A 27,278-nucleotide genomic window follows, 5' to 3' on the forward strand; every position below is an offset into this window, starting at 1 on the left:
CTCTGTGAGCAGGGCCAGCCCAGCTGGGAAGGCCCAGAAATGCTCACAGGACCAGGTAAACTGGACGGGTGGAGGCTGGTATACACACCCCCTGAAGCACCCGGATTCACTACCTCATGGGGTTACCCAGTGGCTTGGGGAACCGTGGCCCATCACGGGACTGGGACAGGCTCCCCAGGGCACTGTTCGGGCTCTACACAAGGGTCAGATGATCCTGACTACAGTGCTTTGGGAAGCCAAACTGTGTCTTCATTGGGGGGGGTGCGCCTGCCCCACCACCACTACAACTGCCAGCTTCCCCGTCCTACGGACCCTGAGGCATGCCAGCCGCTAGGCCGTCCCTCCCTCCCATCTGACATGGAGGCCGCCAGCATCTGCCTTGATGCCACCTCCCGCCACTTCTGAGCAAGCTGCATGCCTGCAGGCTGAGAAAACCCCAACGGCCCCGGCCTAAGCCACAAACAGAGGGGAGGGCCAAGGGGGGAAGCCAGGAGAAGGGAAGGCTCCCATAGGGTGATGCACTCCGGCTGCCACAGCCGCCATTCAAGCCCAAAGCAGCCAGCGCTGCGGCGTGGGGGGGAGGGATGGCGCCAGTGCCAGCACACCAGTCAGTGCATGCATGCAGGCGCAGAGCTCCGCCATCGGTGCCACCCCTCCCCCCACGCTGCGGCACGGGCTGCTTTGGCCTCGAACGGCAGCTTTGGCGGCCGAAGCGCACAACCCTATCTAGGATTACAGCACCAGACCAGAGAGATCAGTTCCTCTAGAGAAATTGGATGATTTGGAGGGAGAACTCTCTGGTACTGCAATTGAGGATGACAATCTCCAGGTGGGACATGGGGATCCCCTAGAAATACAGCTCCAGACTAAAGAGATAAGTTCCCCTAGAGAGAAAAGGATGGGTGGGGGGGGGGAAATGGTGGCTTAACCACTTCAATTTTGTGTGTGCTCCCAATCCAAGCTGGGGCCAAAGGCATTCCATCCAGGAGAAACAGGCGAGGCACACGAATTCTGAATTCTCACTGAATTCTCTCCCTAAGGGCTCCTACTAGTCTTGGAGTTCAAAGAGGCTCACTGCTGGTCCATGGAGAGTCATTCTCGAGATCCCAAGCTGCCCATGCTCGGGGCCCTGAAGTCACCTCCGCCATATTTTCTCCCTTGTCTTTTTCTCCTTCTTTTCCTGGACTTGTGAATGCATTTCACCATCTCCCCGGACTCCCACTCTCAATCAACAGCTCGTATCATTGTTTGCTTGCTCTCCAGCCCAGGTTCCAGCTCAGGGAGAGTGTGAGTCCAACTTCAGACTTTGGATCCCCCCCCTCTCCCCCCTCTGCCTCTTTCGCTCCCTCGGTGGTAGAGAAGCCACACTGCAAATGGAGAGGCTTCCCTGCCCGTGCTTTCTCTTAGTGACCCTGACCCAGTCAATGTTTCTGGAAACAATGCCAGAAAAGTTCAAAAACCTGAGCAGGCAGTACTCTGAGATCCAGGTTATTAGTACTCTGAGATCCAGGTTATTAGTTGCCACGATGCAACAGTGTCCATATATAACTAAAGTGGGGATGTAGAAAACCTACTCCTTGATCTGCTTGAACACGGAAGAAAACAAAATCGACACAACCAAGTAAGTGACTCCAAAAAAGTCCTTCATGAGAAGGGGGGATGGAGAACAGGCCGAAGGCAGCCAGCACGCTCTGCCTCCCCTCTGTCGTAACTGGGAGCTCTTTGGCAAACAAGAAACTTGCACCTCCCTTTACGTTTCTGACCTCGGAAGGTTCATTGCACTGAGACTGCAAAGGAAGGCTTTCTCATCTGGAAACCTCCCTCCTTGCCCGCCCCCGAAAAAAACTGTGCCATCAATCCTAAATGTAGCCTTGTAAACCTAGAGTGATTTCATTGAATGGCCCTGCTCACTCTCCCATGTGTAAGGTCCTGTAGTTTTGGAGAAGAAAATGGTTGGGAGGGCACAGAGAACCTTGGGCACAAATGATATTATCTAACTACTAATGGCTTTCCAGGGTGGGAGGATAGGTTTTGCCTCAGGGGTGCATAACTTTTACAGGGATCTTACTGTGTGTTTTATGTGGGTTTTTTCTACTGTGTATCCCAAAGCGAGACGGCTTGCCGAAAGAGGCAGTTAAAATAATCCAATCACCACCACCACCTCCACCACCACCATCATCATCATCATCAACATCATCTTTTCTTTATTTTGTCCTCTTCAGTTAATGTATTTCTGTGCCTTTCTTTCAGCATATTAAACAGTGATCTAAATTACCATTTAATTTATTGTGGAACAGATTATTATTTTCTGCTATTGCTTTTAAATTGTCCATTATAATAGCTCTCCTCTTCTCTACGGACAAGTCCCTGGGATGCTGCATTGAGACTTCTGTTTAATGTCAACATTTCCTTTTGCCTCTCATCTCTCTTACTGTCCCTTCGGCCTATAATAAAGTCACAATATCAATATTTTAATATAATATAAGTATGTCTTTCCATTTAATCAGAGCTGCCTACTGACAAGCATCTCCATATGATACGGGGCCAACAGCCATATAATATGTAAATAATTCTTTTGCCAATTAAGGTGATATACATTCCTTTTCGGAATTATTTATACTTATCAAATAATGAAAGGACAATCACTGAGGACCCATTATGAAAACAGGACAAATCTAGAGACCGTTTTGGTTGGAACCTTCACTATAAAAGAAAGGACAAGAAATGAGACTAGTTTCTCATTTTGTATAGCTTTATTTGTTAACGTTTCTGGATATTGTGACTTTATTGTAAGCCTAGGGACAGGTTCACTTCTCTGTTTAGTATTATAACTACAAACCATCCCATTTTCTCTGTTCTCAACTAATCTAAAAGCGTCTAGCTGCATTCTAAAGGTCACAACACAAAAAAAGGAATGTTCACAATAGAATGCCAACAGAAAAGCAAGGAACCTATCCAAGGCGAAATTCTTGTTCTAATGACATATATTGAATTTTAATACAATTGTATATACATAAAGAATCAACCATAAAGGTTTCTAGATAATATCCATTTTGAATATCTTTTCATCCGTGGTAGAGTCCTAAATTCAAAAGGTACAAATTAATTTCCATGCCATATGAATCATATGGAGGTTGAGAGGGGACATGATAGCCCTCTTTAAGTATTTGAAAGGTAATAACTTGGAGGAGGGCAGGATGCTGTTTCTGTTGGCTGTAGAGGAGAGGACACGCAGTAATGGGTTTAAACTTCAAGTACAACGATATAGGCTAAAATTAAACAATGAAATAATGAATAAATTAATGTCTTAAATGTTTTATAAAGCTCAGCAAGCTGCATGTGGCTGACTGAAGAAAGAACAGGGTGTGAGCAACCCCATCTCACCTTCCTAGTACATGGGGCCTTTACAAGGTCCACCCAGCAAAACAAGGAAGTTGGAGGGTCCTACATACTAACATATAAAAACCAATCAATCATTTTTCCCTGAAGTTCTTCTCTAGACTGTAATTTAAAATCCTTTTCTTCTGTATAAATCAAATCTTTATATGTAAGCCAATCTGATTTACCCCTTTTTCCTGACCTCCTAAGCATTTCTTCTGGTGACAACCATAGTGTTGTAAGTGGTCCAAGCCTTTGTATTTTTTCGATCCCATAATTCAATTGTTCCTAATACAATGTTCCTTAAATTCCATATGGATCCTATCCTTGTCATGCCAAATGTATGAATGCCAACTAAACTGTTAGTTGAATCCTTCAAGGTCTAATGGTTTATTGTCCTTCAGTTGGATCAAATCTTTTATCCAAGTCAAAGAAGTTGATTCATGATAAATTTGAAAATCAGGGAGCGAGAAACCTCCTCTTTCCTTTGAATCCATTAAGAATTCAGGCTTCAGGAAGCGCCAGAAGTGGTGCAACTGTGCAGAATCTGATTGGGAAGCACAGCTGTATACATGCCCATGCGGGGCCCCTCCCATCCCCCTCCTGGTTCATCATTGGACATGGGGGAATCAACACGACTATATATGGTCATATCACCCAATAAATGATTAACAAATTTTAAATATTATGAAGAATTAATTAACTCCCATTTGTATAGGAAACCCTTCCAGGGACACGAACCCTGGCAGAGGCTCCCTATTGTGGTCAATCTCCTTATCCTCTTCAAGACTAGTTGTATTGTCTTTATTCCGAGTTGTAGGGCTCTGGTCTATGAACTCCTCCCCTTCCTTACTTTGGGTCAGAGTAATAATTCTGTTTTCTAATCCCCTAATCTTTTCCTCCAAAAGTCTTACCAGTTTACACTTGGGGCAGCTGTAGTCCATCTTGTCTTCTGTGAGGAAGGCAATCATGTCACACTCACTGCAGATGATGGGATGAGTGTCCTGGAGGTCCATTGTAATGTCTAGGCAGTGCAAGTACTAGGGAAATATAATCTACTGATATAATCTACTGATTCTAATTGCTCGGCCAAGAACCCCAGGCTAAGAGCCACAGGACAAGAGCCCTTTGTCTCTCGTGCCTCTGGCGAGGAGCAGCCCTTTTTAAGCCTCCCAACAATTACCCAGCAATCACCTCACCCAGGCAGCACAATAGCCTCACCTGGTCAGCAGCAACTCTCCCCAGTAGCTCTCTCCACGTGCTCTCAGTTGTCTGAACTCCTATTTGTATAGGAAACCCTTCCAGGGGTCCGAATTGTGGTTGAGAAATCCTGCTGGGGGTTGGACTAGATGGCCTGGATGGCCCCTTTCAACTCTGTGATTCTATTCAGGGCACATGGAATGGGCTCAATGAGAAATGTTCTCATTTACTTTTCCAAGGCCCATTTCTCCCCCAAATCTCTACATCACTAGGGCCTACTCTCAAAGGCTCCTTGTACCCTTGCTTATTCCTGATCCCTTGACGCTACAAGAGTCTACAGGGAAAGTTTTCTCCTTCCTCATTGGGAAGAGCTTGTGATCTTAAAGTGACTGATGGAGGTACTCACTGCCTGTAAATTATACCGCCACAATGCACTGTTCCATATGGGAGTTCATGTCATAGAGTTTCATGCAGCCGGATGGGCATTTTTCTGTAGATTCCAGCCTTCCCCTCATTGCTTTCCATATCTGAAATAACTACTGAGAGCTCCACTATACTGACCTGGGGCATGCAGTTGTCTCAAGAATTATTTGGAATTCCTAAAAGGATCATAGATAGGGCAGCCACACACTAAGAAGTGGAAAATTGCAAGTTTTCAACTTAAGTTTGATAAAGAAGATGAGGTTATGCAATAATTTTTGTAGCCTGCAAGTAAGCCCTCAGATCTGTGCCTGTGGATATATCTGTGAACCCTCCATAGATTCTTCAGATGGGCCATGAATCTTTTTAATTTTATTTCTTAAATTGGAATCACCCAGGATTTGGAATATTAGGATGGTATATTTTGCTTTAATATAGAGGCAAAAGGGAATCTCCGTGAAGTGAAGCACAGTGAATTGGAGGGGAATGAATCTGGTGCTGGAGGTGGACCATGGACAATAACGGATGTGAACTGCTGGCTGCATTGGTGGTGGTTGGCAGGTGGGAATTGGATTCTGGGATCCTGAGAGCCAATTTGGTGTAATGGGTAGGAGTGCGGACTTCTAATCTGGTAAACTGGGTTTGATTCTGAACTCCCCACATGCAGGCAGCTGGGTGACCTTGGGCTCACCACGGCACTGAGAAAGCTGTTGTGACTCAGCGGTAATATCATGGCTCTCTCAGCCTCACCCACCTCACAGGGTGTCTGTTGTGGGGAGAGGAAAGGGAAGGCGATTGCAAACCACTTTGAGACTCCTTCAGGTAGAGAAAAGCAGCATATAAGAACCAACTCTTCTTCTTCTTCTGAATTGGACGGGTTTTCTAGAAGGACTACCAGCACATAATGGATTTCACTTATCCAAGTTGGGAAAGAATGTGTTTGGCAAGAACTTGGGGAGATTCACCAGGAGAGCTTTAAACTGAAGCCACAAGAAGATGTCCAACACAGAGATTCTGCCTAGGCATGCTTCCCCAATCCAGCCAGGCCAAAACCTGAAATTCCACCTGCTATGTTTCTAGATAACTTGAGGATGATAAAATGATGGAGCAAGTTATTTGTTTTGATTTTTAAATGGATGAATTTTCAGGATTTTGTGAAGAGTAGAAACCATTAGGTGATCAAGGACTTTGTAATAAGGCTTTCTCCTCCAGAAATCATTGAGCAATCACATCATAGTGGTAATTCATGGATGCACGGATGACCTCATCCTAAAATGATTTTTGCAGGTTCTCGTAGACATCCTGCGTACTTAACTAAAGAGTGCATAAAAAGATGCCACAGGATAATTGAAAGGGGTGGTGGCAGCATGTAAGAAAAGAACATCCACTTCAAGAAGGACATCCAGTCCCTGCATTGGAACGATAGTAAGACAGAGATAAAGAAGCAACAATCATGTTGGGAGTGTTGATTGCCCTGTTGATGTGTCTCCTGATGCTTCACTTCCTGAGACAACGCTGGTCACACACGTCCTACCCTCCTGGGCCCCTTCGGCTACCCATCATTGGAAGTACTTGGCGAATAGGGGTCAAGGTTCATGAAGATACTATCATCAGGGTATGTAATTCCATACGATTAATCTATATAGCTAATTAAAGTCAAAACTATTTTTAATTGTTTTCTTACTAGATTTGTTTGGGTAGATGATTACTTTTGGAAGTCATCTAGGCAATTTTACATATCTGGTCTGAATCTATGTGGATCTTTCAGCAAGGAGAAGACGCTCTGACCTCTCTTCCCAAGAAGTTGTCTACAAATATTCTCTCTCTCTATGCCTCCTGATAACCACACAAGTGTGCAATTTGAAGGAAGGGCACTTGCAAGGAAGCAAGGTAGCTTGTCTAAGCAACTGCATGGGCACTGAATTATCATCAGTTCCACCTAAGCAAACTGTTTTTTTTTTATTGGTGGTCTCTGAACAGTCCAAATAATGTGGTGATCAAGGAACCATGTACCTGATGGCAGGAACAAGATGCTTTAGGATGCTTTGGGCTGAGGCTTTGGGCTGATCCTGCGTTGAGCAGGGGTTGGACTAGATGGCCTGCATGGCCCCTTCCAGCTCTATGATTCTATGATTGCCAAAGGAAAGAACGGCTCTTCCAAAGCAGCGTAAGTTTTAGCACAATGCATCACTACGAACTTTTCAAACCCTGAAGGTGTTACCTGAAATCCGCTTTGCACTGATTGGCAATAGAAACATGCCTGGAAAAGTGGCAGAATCAGCCACCTCAATAAACCTTTATCGTATTAACCACCTCATCAGTTCCTATCAACGTTGAGAGACCAGCCCCCCCCCCCCCCGTTGAAACAGAAATTGTTCTGCATTTGATTGGGGAAGCTCAGAGCGGGGCGGGGAGCCAAGCTCAGCAGGAGTCTCTTTCTTTCTTTTCTTGAATGAGGGGGTGGGGAGTTAGAGGATTGGAGACAGCAGAGGAGGGGGGAATAAATCCAAGAGGCAAATCTCTGCTGAATTAGGCCTTCTGGTGTGCCGTCACTTTAAGATAAGCCTTGCATCCAGGAACGAGGAAGTCTTTGCACTGATGCCCTTGCCAGTCAGGGAAGACTGTTTTGCTACAAGGCACAGAGAAGGAAGTTAATTTGCAAAAAGCAGATATCTGCACACTTACTGATGGTGGTTTTTCAAATACTGTGGGGTATATCCACATCTGGATATTGTGGGGGAATGGTAGGGTCACTTTGGATCAATCATGCATGTTGCGGAGGGAATATGTAAAGTGCCCCAAATCAAAATGGCAATTCAGTTCAGTGTAGATCCGAGGGATTTATTCAAACTGGGAGTGGGTAAAAAGCCCCGTGCAAACTACACCCACGTGGGGAAAAGCAGGAATCTGGGAGGAGGGAAATGGACAGAGAAGAGAGTGTCACTTGGCCAGGAGCGGAAAAGGTAAAGAAGAGTGAACTGCACATGTGACAGTGAAACAAACCAGCTGAATTAATTTAATCCTTTATCTTGTCTCTTTCCATGGAAATGGCAGCTGGCCAAACAATATGGACCCATTTCTATGTTGTGGCTGGGGCAAATGCCTATCGTTGTACTGTCTGGATATGAAGCAGTGAAAGAAGGCCTGATCAACCTTTCAGAAGATTTTGCTGAACGGGTCTCAACTCCTTTCCTGAAAGCTTTAGGACAGGGATTGGGTAAGTCCTTGGGAAGAGTTAAACAAGCAACAACAACCCAATATTGTTTGAGTGTACCCTGCAGGTACCAGGCACAAGAGAGAGCAAAGGAAGCTCCTGAAGGTTGCAGTTACATATACATTTCTCTGTCTGGTCAAAACTGGAAATGAAAATTGTTCTGCATTTATTAGCTTAGCTACTTGGCACTGCCAAGAGGAACTGGTTGTTCCTCTTTTCTGTTACATAAACTGGACAGTCCACAGAGGAGACCTCTGTTTGCAGTAATCTGAAGTGGATCTGAGGGGAACTTGAGAGGAAAGTTTTTCAATTCCTTTGTTGCAGGGACAGAATCTGGGAGCCATTCCGCACGACTTTAATATAGCACTACTCGTACATTTTGTTTTCACCAGTAAAACTGCGTTCCGCATAACATCGGGAGCAATCTGCAAAACTCCTGCTACACTAGCGCCAAAATTGCTTCGTTGTAGCGATTTCCGGGGAATCCAGAAAAGTGGATTTACCCTCAGAAAATCGCTACACTCTTGCAAACAACCTGCAACACTTGCGAAAAAGACTCTCCAGCTACAGTCCCTCCACAGAAGTGCTTTAAAGCTCCCCTAAGTCCCCAAGCACAACACATCCCCCTGTTCGCAAGTTCCCTTTAATTTCGCCCAAAAATCGCGCCTGTGCGGGGGGGGGGTTCCACTTGGGGGAGCGTGGTAATGATGAATCACCAGCTCACATGCCAGCTAGATGGGTCTCTCCGTTGCAACGAATCAACGCATATTCGTTGCAACGTTTTTTAAAAATAAAAACTGTGCTTATAGGGAAAGGGGCTTTTGGGAAGCATGGTAACAACCACCCATTGGCTGTTCCATTTGATTGACGGCCAGGGGTGGGAACAAGCGCAGAAAAATATCGCTTCCTTTCTAGTCATTCCTGCGGGGAACGCATGAATGGCTACTGGATTCCACTAGAAATGAAGGTATGCGGAACGCCAAGATTCCACTATTTAAAATAGCGTTTCCGCTTTGTGAAAGCAATTGCCAACATTGGTCCTTGTGCGGAATGGCCCTGGGTATGTCGCAACCTATAACTTTCTTGTTCTACTGGTTGGGCCTTGAGAAGGCCTCATTTAACAGAAAGAGCCCACACAAAGACACAAATTTCTCACCCATAGCAGTACACTTCCTAACATGTACATGGTCTCTGAGTACAGAGCCAGTAACAACCAAGTTGTCAACTGTGTTTCATTATCACCTCTGCCAAGGTCACCTGACCTGGCTAGCCCAGGCAAGCCCAATCAGAAGCGAAGCAGAGTTGGCCTTTGCTGGCAGTTGGAATGGTGACCTCCAAGACATACCAGGGCCATGATACATGGGCTGGCAATGGAAAGCCACCTCTGAAGATCTCTTGCCTGGCTGCCAGACAATCTTAGGATCTCCTGGCTACATAACACCCTTGCGATATGCAAACCCAGACCTAACAATGCAGTAGCCCAGGCCTAACTACCCTGCCAGGCCATCACAGATTAATTTAAATCCCGCATGCTCCTAGCTCTTCCGGGAGCTCATTTCACCAGATTGGGGGCAGGGCCGAAAATAGCCCTGGCCCTGGTCAAGGCCAGGCGCATTTCCCGGGGGCCTGGGACCACCAGTAAATTCATACCCACAGAGCCAAGAGCCTGCTGGGGGCATAAGCAGACAGGCGGTCACACAGATAAGCAGGACGCAGGCCGTGTAAAGACTTAAAGGTTAAAACCAAAACCTTAAACTTGACCCAGAAGGAGACTGGTAACCGGTGCAGATGGTGTAGCATCAGCTGAGCTATATATGCTCCAATGCTATATTTGCCATCAAATATCTGTGGTGCCCTTCCGTGCTCTAAATTAGACAAATGGAGCAGTCCCCACTCAGAAAGGACATAAATCTGACATGAAAAACCACAACGTTCAATAATAAGTGGGACCACAGGTTGACGCCCACTGATATAGGGAACGGTACAATTAAATGTTCCAGCCAGATTCAGAAAACGAAGAGGCACTCGATATCCCATTGCAAATTTATGTGGGTTACTGGAACATATGAACGGATTTCAAGAGAAAATCAGCATGTGTTTCACAGGTTCCTTCTCAGCTTCTGACTTTGTGGATTACGAAAGGCTGTGGCTGGTTTTAAAGGCAAGGCGTGTGCCACAACTTCTGATGTTGATGTACAATCTGTACCTTGGACAAGATGCTGTCATTAAGACAGAATATGGAGAAACAGAATAGTTTCCAATTGCCAAAGGCATCATTAAATGCCATTACGATGCTATTAAATGCTAATACCCTTCTGCTTTCTACATTAGGCAAGCAGGTCAAACCCCTTGGATAAATGGACACAAATCTTTCTCAGTGCTGTGGCGAGCCCAAGGTCACCCAGCTGGCTGCATGTGGGGGAGCGGGAAATCAAACCCGGTTCGCCAGATTAGAAGTCCACATTTCTCACCACTACACCAGGTTGGCTGCATGAATTTTAACAACAAGGTCTCAGATAATTACACTCCACATCCCACAATTAAGAAGGGTATATTTACACATCGGGGCCTCCAGTTCTGCTATATTTGTTTCATAATATTTCTCCCAGGGATTAAATCTAAACAAACAGTGATCATATAAACCAGGGGTCCCACAACCTGCGGAAAGCAGGCCACATGCTGCTTAGCAGCTCCTGATTCGCCCCTCCAAGTGCCACTCAAGGGCCAAGGAGCCAATGGGGAGCCGCACGAAGCACCTTCCAATTGGCCCCTCACCAGGACAGATCAAAATTCCATCCATTCACCCAGCCCAGTCTGGCTGCCAGTCTGCTCCTGACCACCGCTGGGAGAGGAGGTCAACAGGGCTGCCAAAGGGGATGAGAACACAGGCTGTGCCAGCCCTTTTCGCCCCAAGGCTGTCCTAACTGTCAAGTCCAACTGCCTCAGAACCCTGACAGAGCTGGCAGGAGGTCCCCCCCCTCAAGGAATGCTGCGAAGGAGCCTCTGACAGGCCCTAACTGAGGGGAGGAGGCCTTTCCAAGAGCAACGCAGGGGAGCCTGAGGGCCTTCCTTTTGAGAGTGTGTGTGGGGGGCTTTCCCCTTCTACCAAAAAATTGCCTGACAAGGAGGCCAAAGAAAAGCCCCTTCTCACTTAAAATACTGCTCTGGCCGGGGGTTAGACACAGCCAATCCATGTGTCTTTCTTCTTTGCAACTCTCTGCAGATTTGAGGCCACTGCACAGCGTTATTCTGCAGTCGAAACTGGTACTTTTGTCTCCTGTTTCATCTGCACAACAACCCTGTGCAGTAGGCCTCAAGTCCTTCAATTCAACAACAACCTGTGTGGGAGGCCTGAAATGTTTCTTCTCTACCACAACCCTGTTAAAGACTAACACCGAAAGGTTGAAGACTATCTCAGTCTCAGTCTAAGAGATGTATTTATCCATTATGGAGAAAAAACATACACATTTATTATTGTAAAGTGCCGTGAGCCCATCTGGGGAACAGCAGTATATAAATCAAAATGTAAATAAATAAATAATTATAGGATCAATGTCTCTGAAAAGGAGTTTCAGGCACTTAAACGTAAAGGTAAAGGTGTCCCCTGTGCAAGCACCAAGTCATCTCTGACCCCTGGGGTGACCCCTCTAGCGTTTTCTTGGCAGATTCAATACAGGGTGGTTTGCCATTCCCTTCCCCAGTCGTTACTGTTTTACCCCCCAGCAAGCTGGGTACTCATTTTACCGACCTCAGAAGGATGGAAGGCTGAGTCAACCTTGCGATTGAACTCCCAGCCTCATGGTCAGAGCTTCCGACAGCATGTTGGCTCTCTTACTACCCTGCGCCACAAGAGGCTCTTCAGTAACTTAGATCTCTTCAAATGGATGACACCATGGTAATTAGGACGGCTGATATATGTTGTGGTGGGGGTAGTAATTTGGCATAAACAGGCATATCTTATGCAAGCTTATATACAACTATCTAATGAGACACATTATAGTAAAAGCTCCTGGGAAAAGGCAAAATCTATGGTCAGATTAATTAGAATATTTATTGAATTATATTTCAAAGCAGGAAGGTGAATTCTTCATCCTACCTTTTTATAAAATGTCCTATTTTTACCTTCTACCTAAAATTCATAGGATCACTCTGATTCCTGCCAGACCAATCATAGCTCAGTGTGGATTGATCACGGGGTCTTTATCTCAATATGTAATTACCATCTGCAAAAACTACTACCCTACAACAATAACTGTATATTAAAAGATACTACCCACTTATAAATTCCATTGAAAATGTATTTGTACATGGCCGGGTGACTCTCATAACCGTAGACATGAATGCCCTATATACGAATAACCCTCATACAAAGGGATATTGTGGTAGATATTTGACAAAATGCCTGGGTCCACAACCTCCCACCCATTTTTAATGGATTTATTTGAGATAGTGTAGGATAATAATTATTTTACTTTTGAAAACCAAGTATTCCTACAGGTATGGGGTTTGGCCGTGGGCACAGCTTTGGTGTCCGTAGTAGCCAACATGCTCATGTTGTCTTTGTAGGGGATCTTAATACTTAATGAAGAGATGAATCCCTATTTTGCTAATTGTTTATTTTACACCAGATTTCTGGACGACATTTTTATTGTTTTTGATCACACAGAACTTTTTGTACATTTTGACCAGTAGCTGAATCACGCCCACCCTACTATTAAATTTACAGCACAATCTCACCCACATCAGTTCCCTTTTTGGATACCCGAGTACATGTTAAGAACAATAAATTGACTGTTTCTTCATATCATATGGAGACAGACAGAAATATATTATTGCATCTTGACTCACTTCATTCATGGTCATTTCCCCAAGGGACAATTCCTCCACATCAAAAGAAATAATATCACCGCCCACAATGTTTCATAGATAGAGCAAAAAGGCAGGCAGAGAGTATTGATAGGTCTAGCCTTTTACAGTACAAAGAGGACCCCATTCACACTTGATTGACCAGTTCGTTCCAGCTATGCCATCCTGCATTCCCTTCCCAAAGGACAGTTCCGCAGGACAGTTCCGCAAAACAGAGACTCATTATGCATGGCAGGAGCCATGCCAGGCTGCTGCTGGGTCCTTACACTGGGGTGACGTACCCCACTGCTTCCTGGATACACACAGGGGAGGGAATCCCCCAGTGTACATGGACTGCCCTAGCATAGTGCGCAAGGGATGGAACAGACTGGTGCACTGCATGGTGGCAGTGGAAGCGGGGGACAGGGTGCCACCTCTGCACAATGGCAGGGGAGTAGCATGCTGCTCTCCCACTAAGGTGAGGGTTGGGGAACACCCCATCCAGCTCCGCAGCACTGCAGAGTTTACAGGGGCATGCAGTGTCCCTGCAGGGACCTTGAAGGTCAGGGGATGGATTATGCATGAGGCACACCTGGTGAAGAGGGTTTAAAACTAAAGAGAGCCATTTTGGTGTAGTGGTTAGGAGTGCGGACTTCTAATCTGGCATGCCAGGTTCGATTCTGCGCTCCCCCACATGCAACCAGCTGGGTGACCTTGGGCTCCTCACAGCCCTAATAGAGCTGTTCTGACTGAGCAGTGATATCAGCGCTCTCTCAGCCTCACCCACCCCACAGGGTGTCTGTTATGGGGAGAGGGAAGGGAAGGCGACTGTAAACCGCTTTGAGCCTCCTTCGGGTGGAGAAAAGCGGAATATAAGAACCAGCTCTTCTTCTTCTTCTTCTTCTTCTTCTTCTTCTTCTTCTTCTTCTTCTTCTTCTTCTTCTTCTTCTTCTTCTTCTTCTTCTTCTTCTTCTTCTTCTTCTTGGAGGCCTTGAAATGGGGTTGGGGTGGGGGCTTTTAGGGTTCTTTTGCTTCCCTGATGCACCTCTTATTAGGTCTCAGGCATAGGCTTACAGCAAAGGTGCAAGAGAGCATTAGGATAGTGAAGGGAAGAGGAACAAAAGGGAAAGGGATGCTTCTTTGTTGCTAAGCAGGTGGCACCTTCAACTCTCATAGAGGTGACCTTGAGTCTGCTACATTCTCCCATGAGCATAACCAACGGATAGTATTGAAAAAAGGCCAGACTCCCAGAGGCTGTGGGAAGGGCTCCTTTTCTAACGTGTTCCTAGTAGGCAGCAGGTGTATGCACTGATCTTCTTCATGTTCTTCAATGTCAGTATTTTTTTGTAGTTTCATTAGCAGGTGCCATTGATCAGCACGACATAGATTGTCTCCACAGGGATGAAATCCCCAGACGACTTTAAGGTCTTTAGACCAACTTTAGACCATGAGCAGCAGGAACTCATACCTACCCAGCCTCGAGTCTGCTCACCAGCATTCTTTGGCATCACTATGCAGAGAAATATTATGCCTACATATCTGCATCTTCTTGATGTCCCACCCCTGAGAAGAGCTTTTCTCCTGGCACGAATGAATGCTTTCCCCTCAAAGGTCTTAGAGGGAAGATTCCACCGTATCCCATACCATGCAAGACTCTGTCCGTGTGGTTCTGGTTGCCCTGACTCTGTCTCACACATTTTGCTAGATTGCCCCTTATATGAGCAGTGTCGGGATGACAGCTTTGTTGCTTTGCTGGGAAACAAGCCTTCTGTAACTAAATCGATGACCTTGCAATTTCTGCTCTCTGACAAAGACCCAGAGGTAACCATTTTAGTTGCCAGAGTTTTAACGAAGATGCTTTTAAAATATGCTGCCTACCTTGTATTTTATCTTTTATAGTTTATTTAATCATTTTAAGATCTGTTTGATTATGTAACCCCATGGCCTATTTTATTATTTTGTTGAAATTTTAAACCCAATTTTTATATGGCTTATACATATTTTATGCCAATAAAAGGTTACTGACTGACCCAGACAACTTTAAGGTCCCCATCTCCAGCTGTGGCTCCCCCTGAGTCAAAAGAAAGTTGCTAACTTACACTCCCCACTCAAAACATTAGCCAAATTACTGCAAACTATTGGCTACTGCAAAGCTGTGCCCTTCCCACCAGAGGATAAATGAGAGCATGGCTTTGCAGTGAGCTCGTTTGGATGTGCATTTTAATACTATGAATGATTATTGTATTATTTATAGCAGTAATTTCTCAGTGATTCTTCATGTCTTTAGGTATTGTATTATCAAATGGCCACACCTGGAAGCAGCAGAGGAAGTTTGGGGTAACCACCATGCGGAAGCTGGGACTGGGGAAGAAAGGCATGGAGCCCCAAATAGAACAGGAGGCCCATCAGCTGGTTGAGACTTTTGCACGTGAAAAAGGTATGTGACGTCAGGACATTTGGCTGGCCAATAGTTGCAGTATTCTACCTATGTCACCATGCTAGCGCCATTTTCCCTAAAGTTCCCTTCTGGTAGCTGATGTGTCATTGAGACACAGATGTGAACACCTAGCATCCCTCTGCCCAAATTAGCTAGCCACATTAGAAAGCCAGTTTAGTGTCGTGATTAAGAGTGGTGGTCACTAATCTGGACAACCGGGTTGGATTCTCCACTCTTCTACATGGAGCCAACTGACCTTGGGCCAGTCCCAGTTCTCTCGGAGCCCTCTCAGCCCCACCTGCAATCAAAAAGACAGATTTCTTACAAAATTTGATTTCGAAGGAAGGCACTCTGCTTTTGTTTCCTTTGCTTCCAGTATCTGTACGTGAAAGTTTCTGTATCTGTTTCTGCAAAGAACTCAAACTGGTCTGTGTACCTCTCCTTTATAGAATCATATAGGATCATAGAGTTGGAAGGGGCCAAGTCTACCAATGAGAGTCAAATTGTACTCTGGAAATGAGAGTCATTCAGTTCAAATTCTACTTTGTCAATGAGGGCCAATCAGTTCAAATTGCAATCTGCCAATGAGGACCAATCAGCTCTAATTGCATTCAGATAACTGACTCCCTACCTGATTGTCTCTCCCTGGGTATGTGCCACCAATAGGGATAGAGCACTTTCCAATAAGGGCCAACTGTAGTGTATATCTGTCCTCTTCTTCCTCTTCCTGCTATTTGCTGGGTTGAATAGGTGCTGGTCTCTCTGAAAGGCCTTGCTGCTGGTAAACTGATCTATCCTCAGCTTCTTCCCACCTTCCATCTTCACAAGGCAAGGGAGGGAAGCCAGCTGCCTCCTGCCCTGTGCTCAGGTTTCAGCTGTCTGCTGGAAGGAAACCAGAAGAGCTGCCAGGAAGACAGGCAGAATCAATATTTTAAAAACTGGATGCCAAAAATAAGAAAGAATGCAATGAATGTCTTAACTCAGTCCAGTGTGTCAAGGGCATGTTGGTTCTTATATTCTGCTTTTCTCTACCCGAAGGAGTCTCAAAGCGGCTTACAGTTGCCTTCCCTTTCGTCTCCCCACAACAGACACTTTTGTTTTTCTTAGACCATTTACGCATTGCGAACTTCAGTGCCCCAACTCCCATGCAGGAGCACAGATTGGGGACAGATTAGGTGCACCGGGCCAAAAAATCCCTTGTGTGGTTGCATCTTACGTGACTAATACTCCAGCCTGCATAAACTGTCTTATTGCACTATGTTAGCCACTCTGAGGCTGATTCTGCACAGGTAGAAAAGTCTTGGAGGGTGGTCACATGGCAGCAGGGCTAATCCCCATTTCCACATGATGTCACCACCGGGGTGGGCCTCTCACGGGCCCAAAGTGCATTAGGCTCCCGTTGCCCCACTTTAAGGGAACGTGGATGTTTTCAGCGTCCCTTTAGGTGCTCCGGCAACCAATGGGACCTAGCCTGGCAGAGGCCCATGTGGTGGTGCGCCCCATCCTACAGAGGCCCATAGGCAACAGAAAATGCCCACTCAGCTCTGCGGCACTTTGTGCCACTGTGGGGCCAAATGGGGCATTTTTTGCAGGTAAGTGGGATTGTGTTCTGACACAATTCAACCTTCCTGTAAAAAGAATTGTGCCTCCCCACACAGCAGAACTATTCCACCACGGCTATGTCCTTCAGGATGCACAAATTCAGAGTGGACCAGGTTTGCTGCCACAATGGGGAGACAGAAAGTGGCAGAGTTTGCAGCTCTACCAGAATGCACCAGCACACCACTGGTGCAGAATCACCCTCAGTGTTCACCAAAGAGGGGAAATTTTTTGTAACCAATTTTATTTTCAGGACAGCCATTTGACCCTGCAATACCCATCATTAACTCCATCTCCAATGTGATCTGTGCTATGGCATTTGGACACGGGTTTCCTGTTGAAGATAAAGAATTCATCAAGCTGATGGAAATCATTGAATATGTGTCTAAATTTCTAAATAGCTTCAGTCATATTGTAAGTCATTTTCTTTTGTTTTCCTGTTAGGTCAGGCAGCTCTAGATTTCCTTTCCCGACATCTTTAAGATGAACCTTTTAAGACAGAGGTTCTCAACATGGGGGTTGTGAGTGACCACTTAAGGGGTTGTTCAGCCGTTTCCCAAGGGTCGCTAGGGGCGGCAGTGGCTGCATGGCGTTGGCCTCCTGTCAGGAACCAAGCCGTTGAACCTCCAGCAAACTCACTCCAAAGATATCACTCTCGGGCTCCAGTAGGAAGCTTTAAATCATTATTGGGTAGAAGTCAGCAAGGAAAAGGTCCATATGTTGCATATGCTCACAGACAGTGAATTTTGACAGGCACCATGTTAGGGAATGGCAGGGCCGATATACTTGGGCTGTGGGAAAAGGGGGCAAGGCAAGACACCAGCCTGTGTGGGAAAGCAGGATCACAGCACCCTTTGATATGGAGCTCTGTTAAAGCAATTGCCCCCATCTGTTGTTATGGGCTCTGGGGAGACAACCTTGAAGATGAGAGGCAGTGAGATGTCCGGGAAGCAAGGAGAAGCCTTTGAAATGCAAGCTGAGCATAGGGGTGGGGCGGTGCTCTCCCGTCTCACTGGGATGCCAGAATTCTGGCAGGAGACGTGGGACATTGGGAATAGAGTCTAAAAATCGGGGCAGGAATCAGGGGTTCATGACACCTCCTCCGTGCCACCTTGGAGCTCATGGAAGCCGTGGAGGAGGTCAGCACCAGGACCTTGGCAAGAGCCATGGCAAGCAGGAGCGGTAGTGGCACGTGTGCATGCGCCACCCCTGCCCCTGTTGTAGGGGTCGTGGCATTAGGGCGGTTGAGAACCACTGCTTGAAGATGACTGCTTGGTCAAAAGAATTTGGTTGACTCAAAGGCTGAGGGACATCGGAATGTTCAACCCGGAGAAGAGGTTGAGAAGGGAAGTGATTGCTCTCTAAGTATCTTGATGGTTGTCACTTGGAGAATAGCTAGGACTGGTTCCTGTTGACAGCAAAAGATCAGACCCACAGTAATTCCAAAATCACATGATCACTACTACCAAGTGTGCTCACTACTTCCACTTCATCCACCAGTTCTTCCCAATTAATGAGTATCAAGTCTAAAAAAGCAGAGCCCGTGGTTCCCTTCTCTACTAAGCTGGAAATTAAGCTTTCAGCAAGACAAGTTAAGAAATTAACGGAGTTTGTATTTTTACCAGAGTTGGTCTTCCAACAGATATCTGGATAATTGAAGTCACCCATGACCACTGTTCCCCCCCCCCTTTGGTCTAGGAGTATCTCTGTCCCTTTTGAGTAGATTGTACCCCTCAATTCTAGTTGTCCAATTATGAGTATTATCCCACCAAGTTTCTGTGATTCCTATTGGGTCATAGTCCCCTTCTTCCATTAGGACTATTAGTTCCTCCTGCTTGTTTCCCATACTCTATGCATTAGTGTAGAGACATCACAATCCATCCTTTGTGCCCCCCATGGTTTTGGCTTTTGAACTTCCTTGGAAGTTAGTAGTTCCCTGCTTGTGTGCTGTTCCCTGTAGCTTTGCAATCTTCCCATCGCCAGGTCCTGCCCTCAAACCAGGTTCCAAATTTATATATCGCTCCCCCTTTGGATTTCGTTTAAAGACCTCTTCACCAGGTGTGCAAGGGTTCTCCCAAAAATACTTTTTCATCCCTTGTGAGGTGCACTCCATCTCCAGATAGGAGCTCCTCATATTGACATCGTAGACCATGATCCAGAAATCCAAACCTTTCCCGATGACACCAATGACGTAGCCAATCATTCACTTGCATGATTTTTCTCTCCCTTCCTAAGCCAGGGCCACTTACAGGAAGGACTGATTAAAACACAACTTGCCCTCCCAGGTCCTTTAGTTTTCCCCCCAGATCCACAAAGTCTTTCTTAATGCGTCCCATGCTGTGCTGGGCAGTAGTATTTGTTCGTACATGGATGAGAAGGAAGGGGTAATAATCTGTGGTGAGCCTGTCCAGCTGGTCTGTAACTACCTTGATGTTTGCACCAGATAGGAAGCAGACCTCTCAAGACAACAAGGCTGGTCTACACTCTTTGGCCTCTATGCCTCCCAGCAGGGATGTTGATTTGAGAACCTCACCAATTATTTTATAGACTGAGCCAGCTGACAGTACTGATAGGATTTTGCTTTCATCTTCCTTCTAGCTCTATGAACTTTTCCCATGGATCATGAAACACCTTCCGGGGCCTCACAAGAAGGCCTTAGCAGATGCAGAGATTGTGCTTTCATTTGCAAGGAAGGAGGTAGAAAAGCATAAGAAGCATCATGCTGTCCATGAGCCACAAGATTTCATTGATTTCTATCTACTTCAGATGAAGAAAGTAAGTAGTCACCTTCTACATGAAATCAGATACATTCAAGAAGAAGGAAAAATTTGATAGTACATGCAAACTGCATTATCTGCATTATTTGAAACCAGGGCACTTGCAAGTCAAATATACGGTGACTGTTGTAATTCTGCAAATATGACATTTTCTTAAAGGGAATACTGAGAAAGAGACGTTGACATGGTCAATAAACAGAATGTTCCCTAGGCTTTGAATATTTTGTTCATCGATTAACTGATATTTAATTTTGTCAGATTCTATTTCTTTTCGAGAATATATTTGATTTCTATCAGTATCCTTGCTTTTTGTCCTGGTGGTTGACCTTGGATGACAAAATTTGCCTGGACCCTGGGACCAAGCTGGCAGATGTTCTGGCAGAACATCACTTTGGGTGTGAAGCCAACCGATCTGATGCTTCCTCAGAACATCTTGTAGACGCTTCTACCCATGGCTTTAGGGTCAAAATGCTATCTCACTATGTTAAAAATATGACCTCACTTTCTTTCCATGAACAACAGAAGAAGCATGACCCCAACTCTACATTCAATGAGGAGAATCTAATTCATTGCATCCTTGAACTGTTCATAGCAGGAACCGAAACAAGTGCCTTGACACTGCGATGGGCACTGCTCCTCATGGCAAGTCATCCAGACATCCAAGGTAAGAAGGACTTCTGTATTGACTTTAAAATAACATTCCAAAAACAAAACAGAACAGTTTAAAACGATTATAGGGTTGAAATTTAAGTCTCTATTTTCTAGATTTGGAAACACGGTTTCATCAGAGATACATCACTACCTCCAATTATATTTATGATATCTCATAGGAATTGGAAAAAGGATGACATATGATTTCCAGATTATGTACACTTGTTATGGATTTTTTCACTTGAACAGTGTAATAAATAAAAGCGTAGACTCTACATTGTATTCCATAACTCCTAGCCAGCAGGCAGAAGACCCATTTCTCAGGTTCTTCTTTTGTTAAGGATGCTTGTCATGAGGATCAATTTGCATTAATGGACTCTGGTTCTTTTACATTTTTGTTTCTTTTATAAACTAATTCTGTATGTGCTGCTTCTTGATCCAAGCTTGCAGCTCAACGTATATGCATGCCTCGAGCCTTATAGAGAGAGGCGGGAAATATAAATATAATAAACATAATACACATAACAACAACAACAACAACAACAACAACAACAACAACAACATTAATAATAATAATAATAATACTTGATATTGAATCGTTTCATTGTTTCATAAATGGGGTACAGGAAAATGCGGGGCTAATAACGGAGGGGTTTTTATTAATTGTTTTCCTCAGAGAAAGTCCACAAGGAGATCGAAGATGTTTTAGGCTCCTCTCAACTATTGCACTACCAAGATCAGAAGAAACTGCCCTACACGAAGGCTGTGATACATGAGATCATGCGTTTCAAGTATATCTTGTTGTTTGGAATCCCCAGACAATGTTCAAAAGATGTGAACATGCGTGGTTTCCTTATCCCAAAGGTACAGGATATGCTTCTGGTTGCCCTTCTCGATCCTAAAAGTAATATCTCTGAAAGATGTATATGTCTAAAAGAAGAAGGAGGGTCGTTTTTATATTCCCACTGAAATCTTCTGGCTTCTCAATTGAGCCCAGGATTGGCAGTTCCCAGGTGGGAATCCCTTGGCATTATTGCTCGTCTCCAGGTGTCAGAGATCAGTTCCCCTGGAGAAATTGGCTACTTCGTGGGTGGGCCCCATTGCATGATACTCCATTGAAGACCCTCCCTGCCATAAATCCCACCCACTTTCAGCTCCACCCCAAATGTCTTCAGGTATTGCACAGCCCAGAGCTGGTATCCCTCACTTGGACTGAAGAAGGAAACCCGGAAGTGAAATGGGGTATTTATTTATTTATTGGTATATTGTGGCCAACAGAGTACATAAAATCGATCCAGTTCCTTTCCAGTACTGTTCCTGCAGCTGCATATCTCATTTTCTGTTTGCAAATATCTTTCGAACAGTCATGGACAATTTGGGGGTTCAAAAAAACTCTAATGGGGATCTCAAAATTACAAACATTAACTATCAGAATGTTGTTGATACATTAATTTCTTTTCATCATTTTAATTTTTGTTACAGTTCGGGTCATCAAAAGCTGGAAATGGCTGGGCAATTCCGGATCTTTGAGGGGGTCCAGAAATGATAGGGATGCCAAACCCCTCCCCCACACACAGCAGGAACCCTCCCATCGGCAGAAGCCAACCCCCTCTGCCACTCATTAGGTCCACAGATTTAAATATGAGGAATTTCATCCCCCGCGCATAAAAAGGAAATGGCGGGACATGCTGCCTCGCTCCGAGAAACCTGGCTGCCATTGTGCGTAATCGTTCCGTGTCGTCATGGCTGTGATGGTGCCAAAATGTTGCTCCCCCCATCTCCAGCCAGACCTCAAGCGATCCTCAGAAACAGCAAATATTTGTCCTGGGACAATGACTAGACAAGAGCAATGTCCTTGATTGTCTACATCCTGAAGCAACGGTTTCTGTCTTCCAGGGGACTGTTATTGTAACGGATCTACGTTCTGCTCTTCTTGATCCTAAGCAATGGGAAACACCAGAGGAATTCAACCCCAATCACTTTTTGGACAAAGGCGGGAATTTTGTGGAAAGGGAAGCCTTTCTTCCGTTTGGCGCAGGTAAGTGCACAATGTGATTGACAGCTGTTCACAGGGTTCTCTGGAGGATTACATTGAGGAATCCTTTCTTCTAGGACAGAATGATTTTAGGAATCAATAAATTACCAAAACTTTATGACAAAGATTAGTTTGATGATTTTGTGGTATGTTGTTAGTTGCGAAGTTGTCCATCGTGAACCCATGGACAGTGATCCTCCAGGCCTTCCTGTCCTCTCCCATTCCCAAGAGTCCATTTGAGCTCACACCGACTGCTCCAGGGACTCCATCCAGCCACCTCATTCTCAGTAAGAGGAATGGGAAGGCGACTGTAAGCCGCTTTGAGCCTCCTTCAGGTAGGGAAAAGCGGCATATAAGAACCAACTCTTCTTCTTCTTCTTCTTCTTCTTCTTCTTCTTCTTCTTCTTCTTCTTCTTCTTCTTCTTCTTCTTCTTCTTCTTCTTCTTCTTCTATAGCCATTTTCACAACCTGGGGTGTCACTAATCAAATGCCAATGTTTCTGCAATATTTTGTTGATATCTGAGGCAAAATAAGAAAAATCAAACACACAGGTGAACTTCATGTTTTCTCTACGTTGGCCATATTGAAGCAGCTCCTCCCTTCCCTTCAAATTAGCTCTGGTCCTTGCCTTAGAAATCACTCCTTCAGGATATCCAGCAATTGCTGGCAGGGGCTCATGGGAATTGTAGTCCATGGACATCTGGAGGGCCGCAGTTTGACTACCCCTGCCTCAGACGCTTCCTCATATGATACATCTTTAGTGTTTATTGTCTTAGAAATTGCCCATAGGGCAGATTCCTTTTTAGATGTGAGGGGTGAAAACTCTTATAATGAGGCAGTGTCTTCCTATCTGTAGATTTCCTATATGAGGCTGTGACAAGTTTACCTTGGGGATCAAAAGTAACCAAAGTGTCTAAAAAGGCTAATTAAGAAGAACTATGTTGACCTGTAAATTTGATTAAAGGGTGCAGGCTATTACACCACTCAATAAATTGCATCACAGTTTCGCCATTTAAATAAATTATGCAAATATCATCAAGGAATCTGGTGTAAAAAATATGTCTGATTTGAATGGGTTAAGATTCTCATTCAGAAGCCATTTGCTTTCAAAATCTAGCATGAACAAAGTAGCTATGGACGGTGCTATTCAGGTGCTCCTGGATTCGTATCTTCAATGGGCGAGAGCTGATTCCAATATACAAGGGACTTGCAGGAGTCTTCTCCAGCACCAGAGTTCAAAAGCCTCAATTCTCAGCCTTCCTTATGGTCCAACTTTCACAGCCATACTTTGCAACTGGGAAGACCATAGCCTTGACTGGATTCACTTTTGTTGGCAGGGTGATGTCTCTGCTTTTTATGATGCTGTCTAGATTTGCCATAGCTTTCCTCCCCAAGAGCAAGCATCTTTTAATTTCTTTGCTGCAGTCCCCATCTGCAGTGATCTTGGAGCCCAGGAAAATAAAATCTGTCACTGCCTCCATTTCTTTTTTAGATATAGACCAACTGAAAGGTAAAATGTGTTAAATGTTGCTAGCTTGGACATAACAAGGCACTTCTTCACTTTTGTATTTTTTGCTTAACATTCTAGAGCACATACAGAGAAAAACAGAACCTTTCCAAGGCAATTGGTACAATAAATTTTATATATCAATAATTTTTTAAGGACCAACCAAAACGGTCCATTTACTTTCAAAATCTAGCATGAACAAAGTAGCTATGGATGGTGCTACTGGGGACCCCATCGATACCCCCTGTACCTGTAAATATAATTCTCTATCAAACTCAAAATAATTATGTTCCAAAATTAAATCCAAGAAATCCAATAGGAAATGAGTTGGTGGTCTCAGTTCTTGCCTCTGGTCCAGTGCATTCTGTACTACCACTCTGGCTTCTTCTACAGGGATGGTTGTATAAAGTGAAATCACATCCATAGATAGTAAGTTTGCACCTTTCGGAATGATTAATTTATGAATTAAATTAATGAAGTGTGTAGTATCTTTAAGCAGGGTCTCACAATTTGAAAAAAGTTTGCTGAATATAAAAATCCACAAATTTAGCAAGAGGTTCAAGAAACGATCCACATTGTGATACAATTGGTCGTCCCTTAGGAGGGCGATCTGGTTTATGAATTTTTGGCAATATATATAAGTGAGGTATTCTGGGATACTTAGGGCCTTTTCGCACAGGGATCTTTGTTGCAAATTGTTTGCGGAATGAAAAATCGCCATTTAAAATAGTGGAATTCGTCGTTATGCATACCTGCCTTTGTAGTGGAATCAGTTGCGTTTTTTAGCGTTTCCCACAGGCTTCCGGTCTCGGCAGAAATCGCTAGAAAGGAAGCGCTATTGCCAAGCTCGTCCCGCCCCTGGCCGTCAAGCAGCCAATGGGCAGCCGTTAGCATGCTCCCAAACAGCCCCTTTCCCTTTAAGAAAGGTTTTTTAAAAAAAAAAAAACGACCCATAGCAATGAATCTAGGTAGATTCGTTGCTACGGAGAGACCCATCCAGCTGCCTAATGTGAGCTGTCGTTTGATTGTATGATCATTTGCACGCTGCCTCGAGTGATAAAAAAAAAAATCCCCCCCCCCCCTCTCACGGGCACGATTTTCGGCTGAATTTATTTGTAAAAAATAAAGGGACTTTATTTCAGCAAACGGGCTTTTCAGTTGTTTGTGCTTAGTGACTAAAGGTGAAGGACTGAAGCCAGGGAAGCCTCTAAACAGAAAGAGGCTCGCCGGTGCGTTTATCCCCGCTCGCTCGGAGAAAAAAAAATGGCGATCGCTTCGCCGGGAGTTTGGAGGAGAGAGCCAGGGGGAGGGACTTTGAAGAACCAGCAACAATGGTAACGCACAGATCTTTAGCGCTACTGTTGCAGATTGGTTGCAGGAGTGTATCGCTATCCGGAGGGTGAATCCACTTTTCTGGATTCCCCTGAAAGCGCCACAACGAAGCGCTTTTTGCTGATTGGTTTCAGGATTGTTGCAGATTGTCTACGACGTCGTGGGTTATGTCAAATTAGTAGCGTTTCCAAATAGCAACCATTCTGCTACTTTGAAGCCGTGCGAAATGGCCCTTATTCTCCAAAAACATTGCTTCATTTTTACTAATGTAACCCAGTCCCAGACCTTCATGAATTACAATTCTTATAATTCTCATGACCATGTTGATACAATCATAACTCACAGGTTTATAATAAGATCTATCACTCAGTTGTCTCATCACCTCATTTTTATAATCACACCAATTCATAACAACAATGCCACCACCTTTATCAGCTGGCTTGATAATAGTATTCGGGTCTGACTGTAAGAGCTTAAGCACCTCAAATTCCTCTCGAGATAAATTAAATGGGACAGTTCTCCTTTTACATGTTAATTTTCTAAGTCCCTAACATTCTAGAGCCATCCTGAGCAAGAACATGGGGATATTGAAGACCTCCCCGGTTTCCCGAGAGCTTTAAGTAATGGAGGCAGGAATGGAATTTGGGTCTTTCTGCAAGTAAAGAATGTCCTTCTCCATGGACAGAGGACTCTTCCCATTTAAGCACTTCAGCAAGGCAAATGCTGCATCTTAGGAAGAAATAGGGAATCTAAATAGCTTTATTGGGAAGAGAGAAAGTTTGGCATTTGGTATGGAGGACTTATAGATGCAGCAACACAAGTCTTGGCCCATCAGCTCATGGTCTGTTACCAAAGACCAAAATGGATGGTCATCAATATGATACATTGTAGACAATACACATTAATAGCTCTCTCACATATTGCCTTCCTTTGTTTCCTTTGCAGGGGCCCGTGCCTGTCTGGGAGAGCAGCTGGCAAGGGTTGAGCTCTTTCTCTTCTTTGCCAGCCTGCTGAGGGCATTCACTTTCCAACCACCAGAAGGAGTGAAAGAACTCAACACAGATCCAATAGTTGGTATATCATTAGCTCCCCGCCCCTATAAGCTCTGTGCCATTCCCCGCAGCAGTTCATCATAAACGAAAGAAATCAGAGTGTTCCATTTCTCCATCCAAACCTTTGCTCCATCCTACCCTTGCTCTCACCTGCTCAATTCATTCAGTCCTTGTTTTCTCTAACAGAACTCGACAGATGCTTCCTCAAGGTAAATTTAGGTAGAACTGCCATTGCTAAATTCTTACTATTGCCTGATAAGTAATCTTATTAGTGGTTTTGAAGTCTGCATGTAAATTACCTACGGGGCTGCCTAGTTCCTTATGCCCCCCTGTGGGTATGAATTTGCCAAGAGTCCTGGGGCCCCGGGAGGTATGCCTGGCCTCAACCAGGGCCCAGATGAGCTGCGGACCCTGATGGGAGCCCTTGAGTTCCGTACGGCCTGCAAAACAGAGCTCTTCCACCAGGCGTTTGGTTAGGGCCGGGCATTGATTCTGGGGGGTGGGATTCTGCCCCCCCCCCAGTTCCGGTGCATGGAATTAAACTGCACCAGGAACCCTATGTTATTCCACCAAACTGCCATTCTATATTGCCAATGGTTCAATGTGTTTAATGTTAAGGAGGAGAAGGGTTTAATGTTAAATAGTGTATACTGTCATTTTCTATGATGTTTCAATGATGTTTTTGGGGTAATCAAGGATTTTTTTTTAGGATTATTGTTAAGGATATGATTTACTGTATGCTGTTTTTATTCTTATTGTGAATGGCCATGAGCCTCCTTGCTGGGAGTGGCGGTATACAAATTTAAATATAAATAAATACATCAAAATAAA

At 44.7% G+C, this 27,278-nt stretch overlaps 1 protein-coding gene across 2 annotated transcripts; it reads left to right on the top strand.

The window, feature by feature from the left end:
- The first annotated feature begins 1,284 nt into the window (after positions 1-1,284).
- On the top strand, positions 1,285-27,278 carry LOC143842870 (cytochrome P450 2J5-like). Of its 2 annotated transcripts, XM_077348153.1 has the most exons (10): positions 1,285-1,621; positions 6,286-6,613; positions 8,053-8,215; positions 15,345-15,494; positions 17,347-17,507; positions 19,692-19,868; positions 20,393-20,534; positions 21,198-21,385; positions 22,418-22,559; positions 26,341-27,278. In XM_077348153.1, exons 2-10 carry the CDS (start codon positions 6,452-6,454, stop codon positions 26,529-26,531), a joined length of 1,476 nt encoding a protein of 491 aa, XP_077204268.1. In that variant the 5' UTR covers positions 1,285-1,621; positions 6,286-6,451; the 3' UTR covers positions 26,532-27,278. The 2 variants fall into 2 exon arrangements, with proteins under 2 accessions (XP_077204268.1, XP_077204269.1); XM_077348154.1 differs by lacking the exons at positions 1,285-1,621; positions 6,286-6,613 and adding an exon at positions 5,318-5,559.

Source organism: Paroedura picta, chromosome 8 (assembly GCF_049243985.1).
Source record: "Paroedura picta isolate Pp20150507F chromosome 8, Ppicta_v3.0, whole genome shotgun sequence".
NCBI classification, from domain to species: Eukaryota; Metazoa; Chordata; class Lepidosauria; order Squamata; family Gekkonidae; genus Paroedura; species Paroedura picta.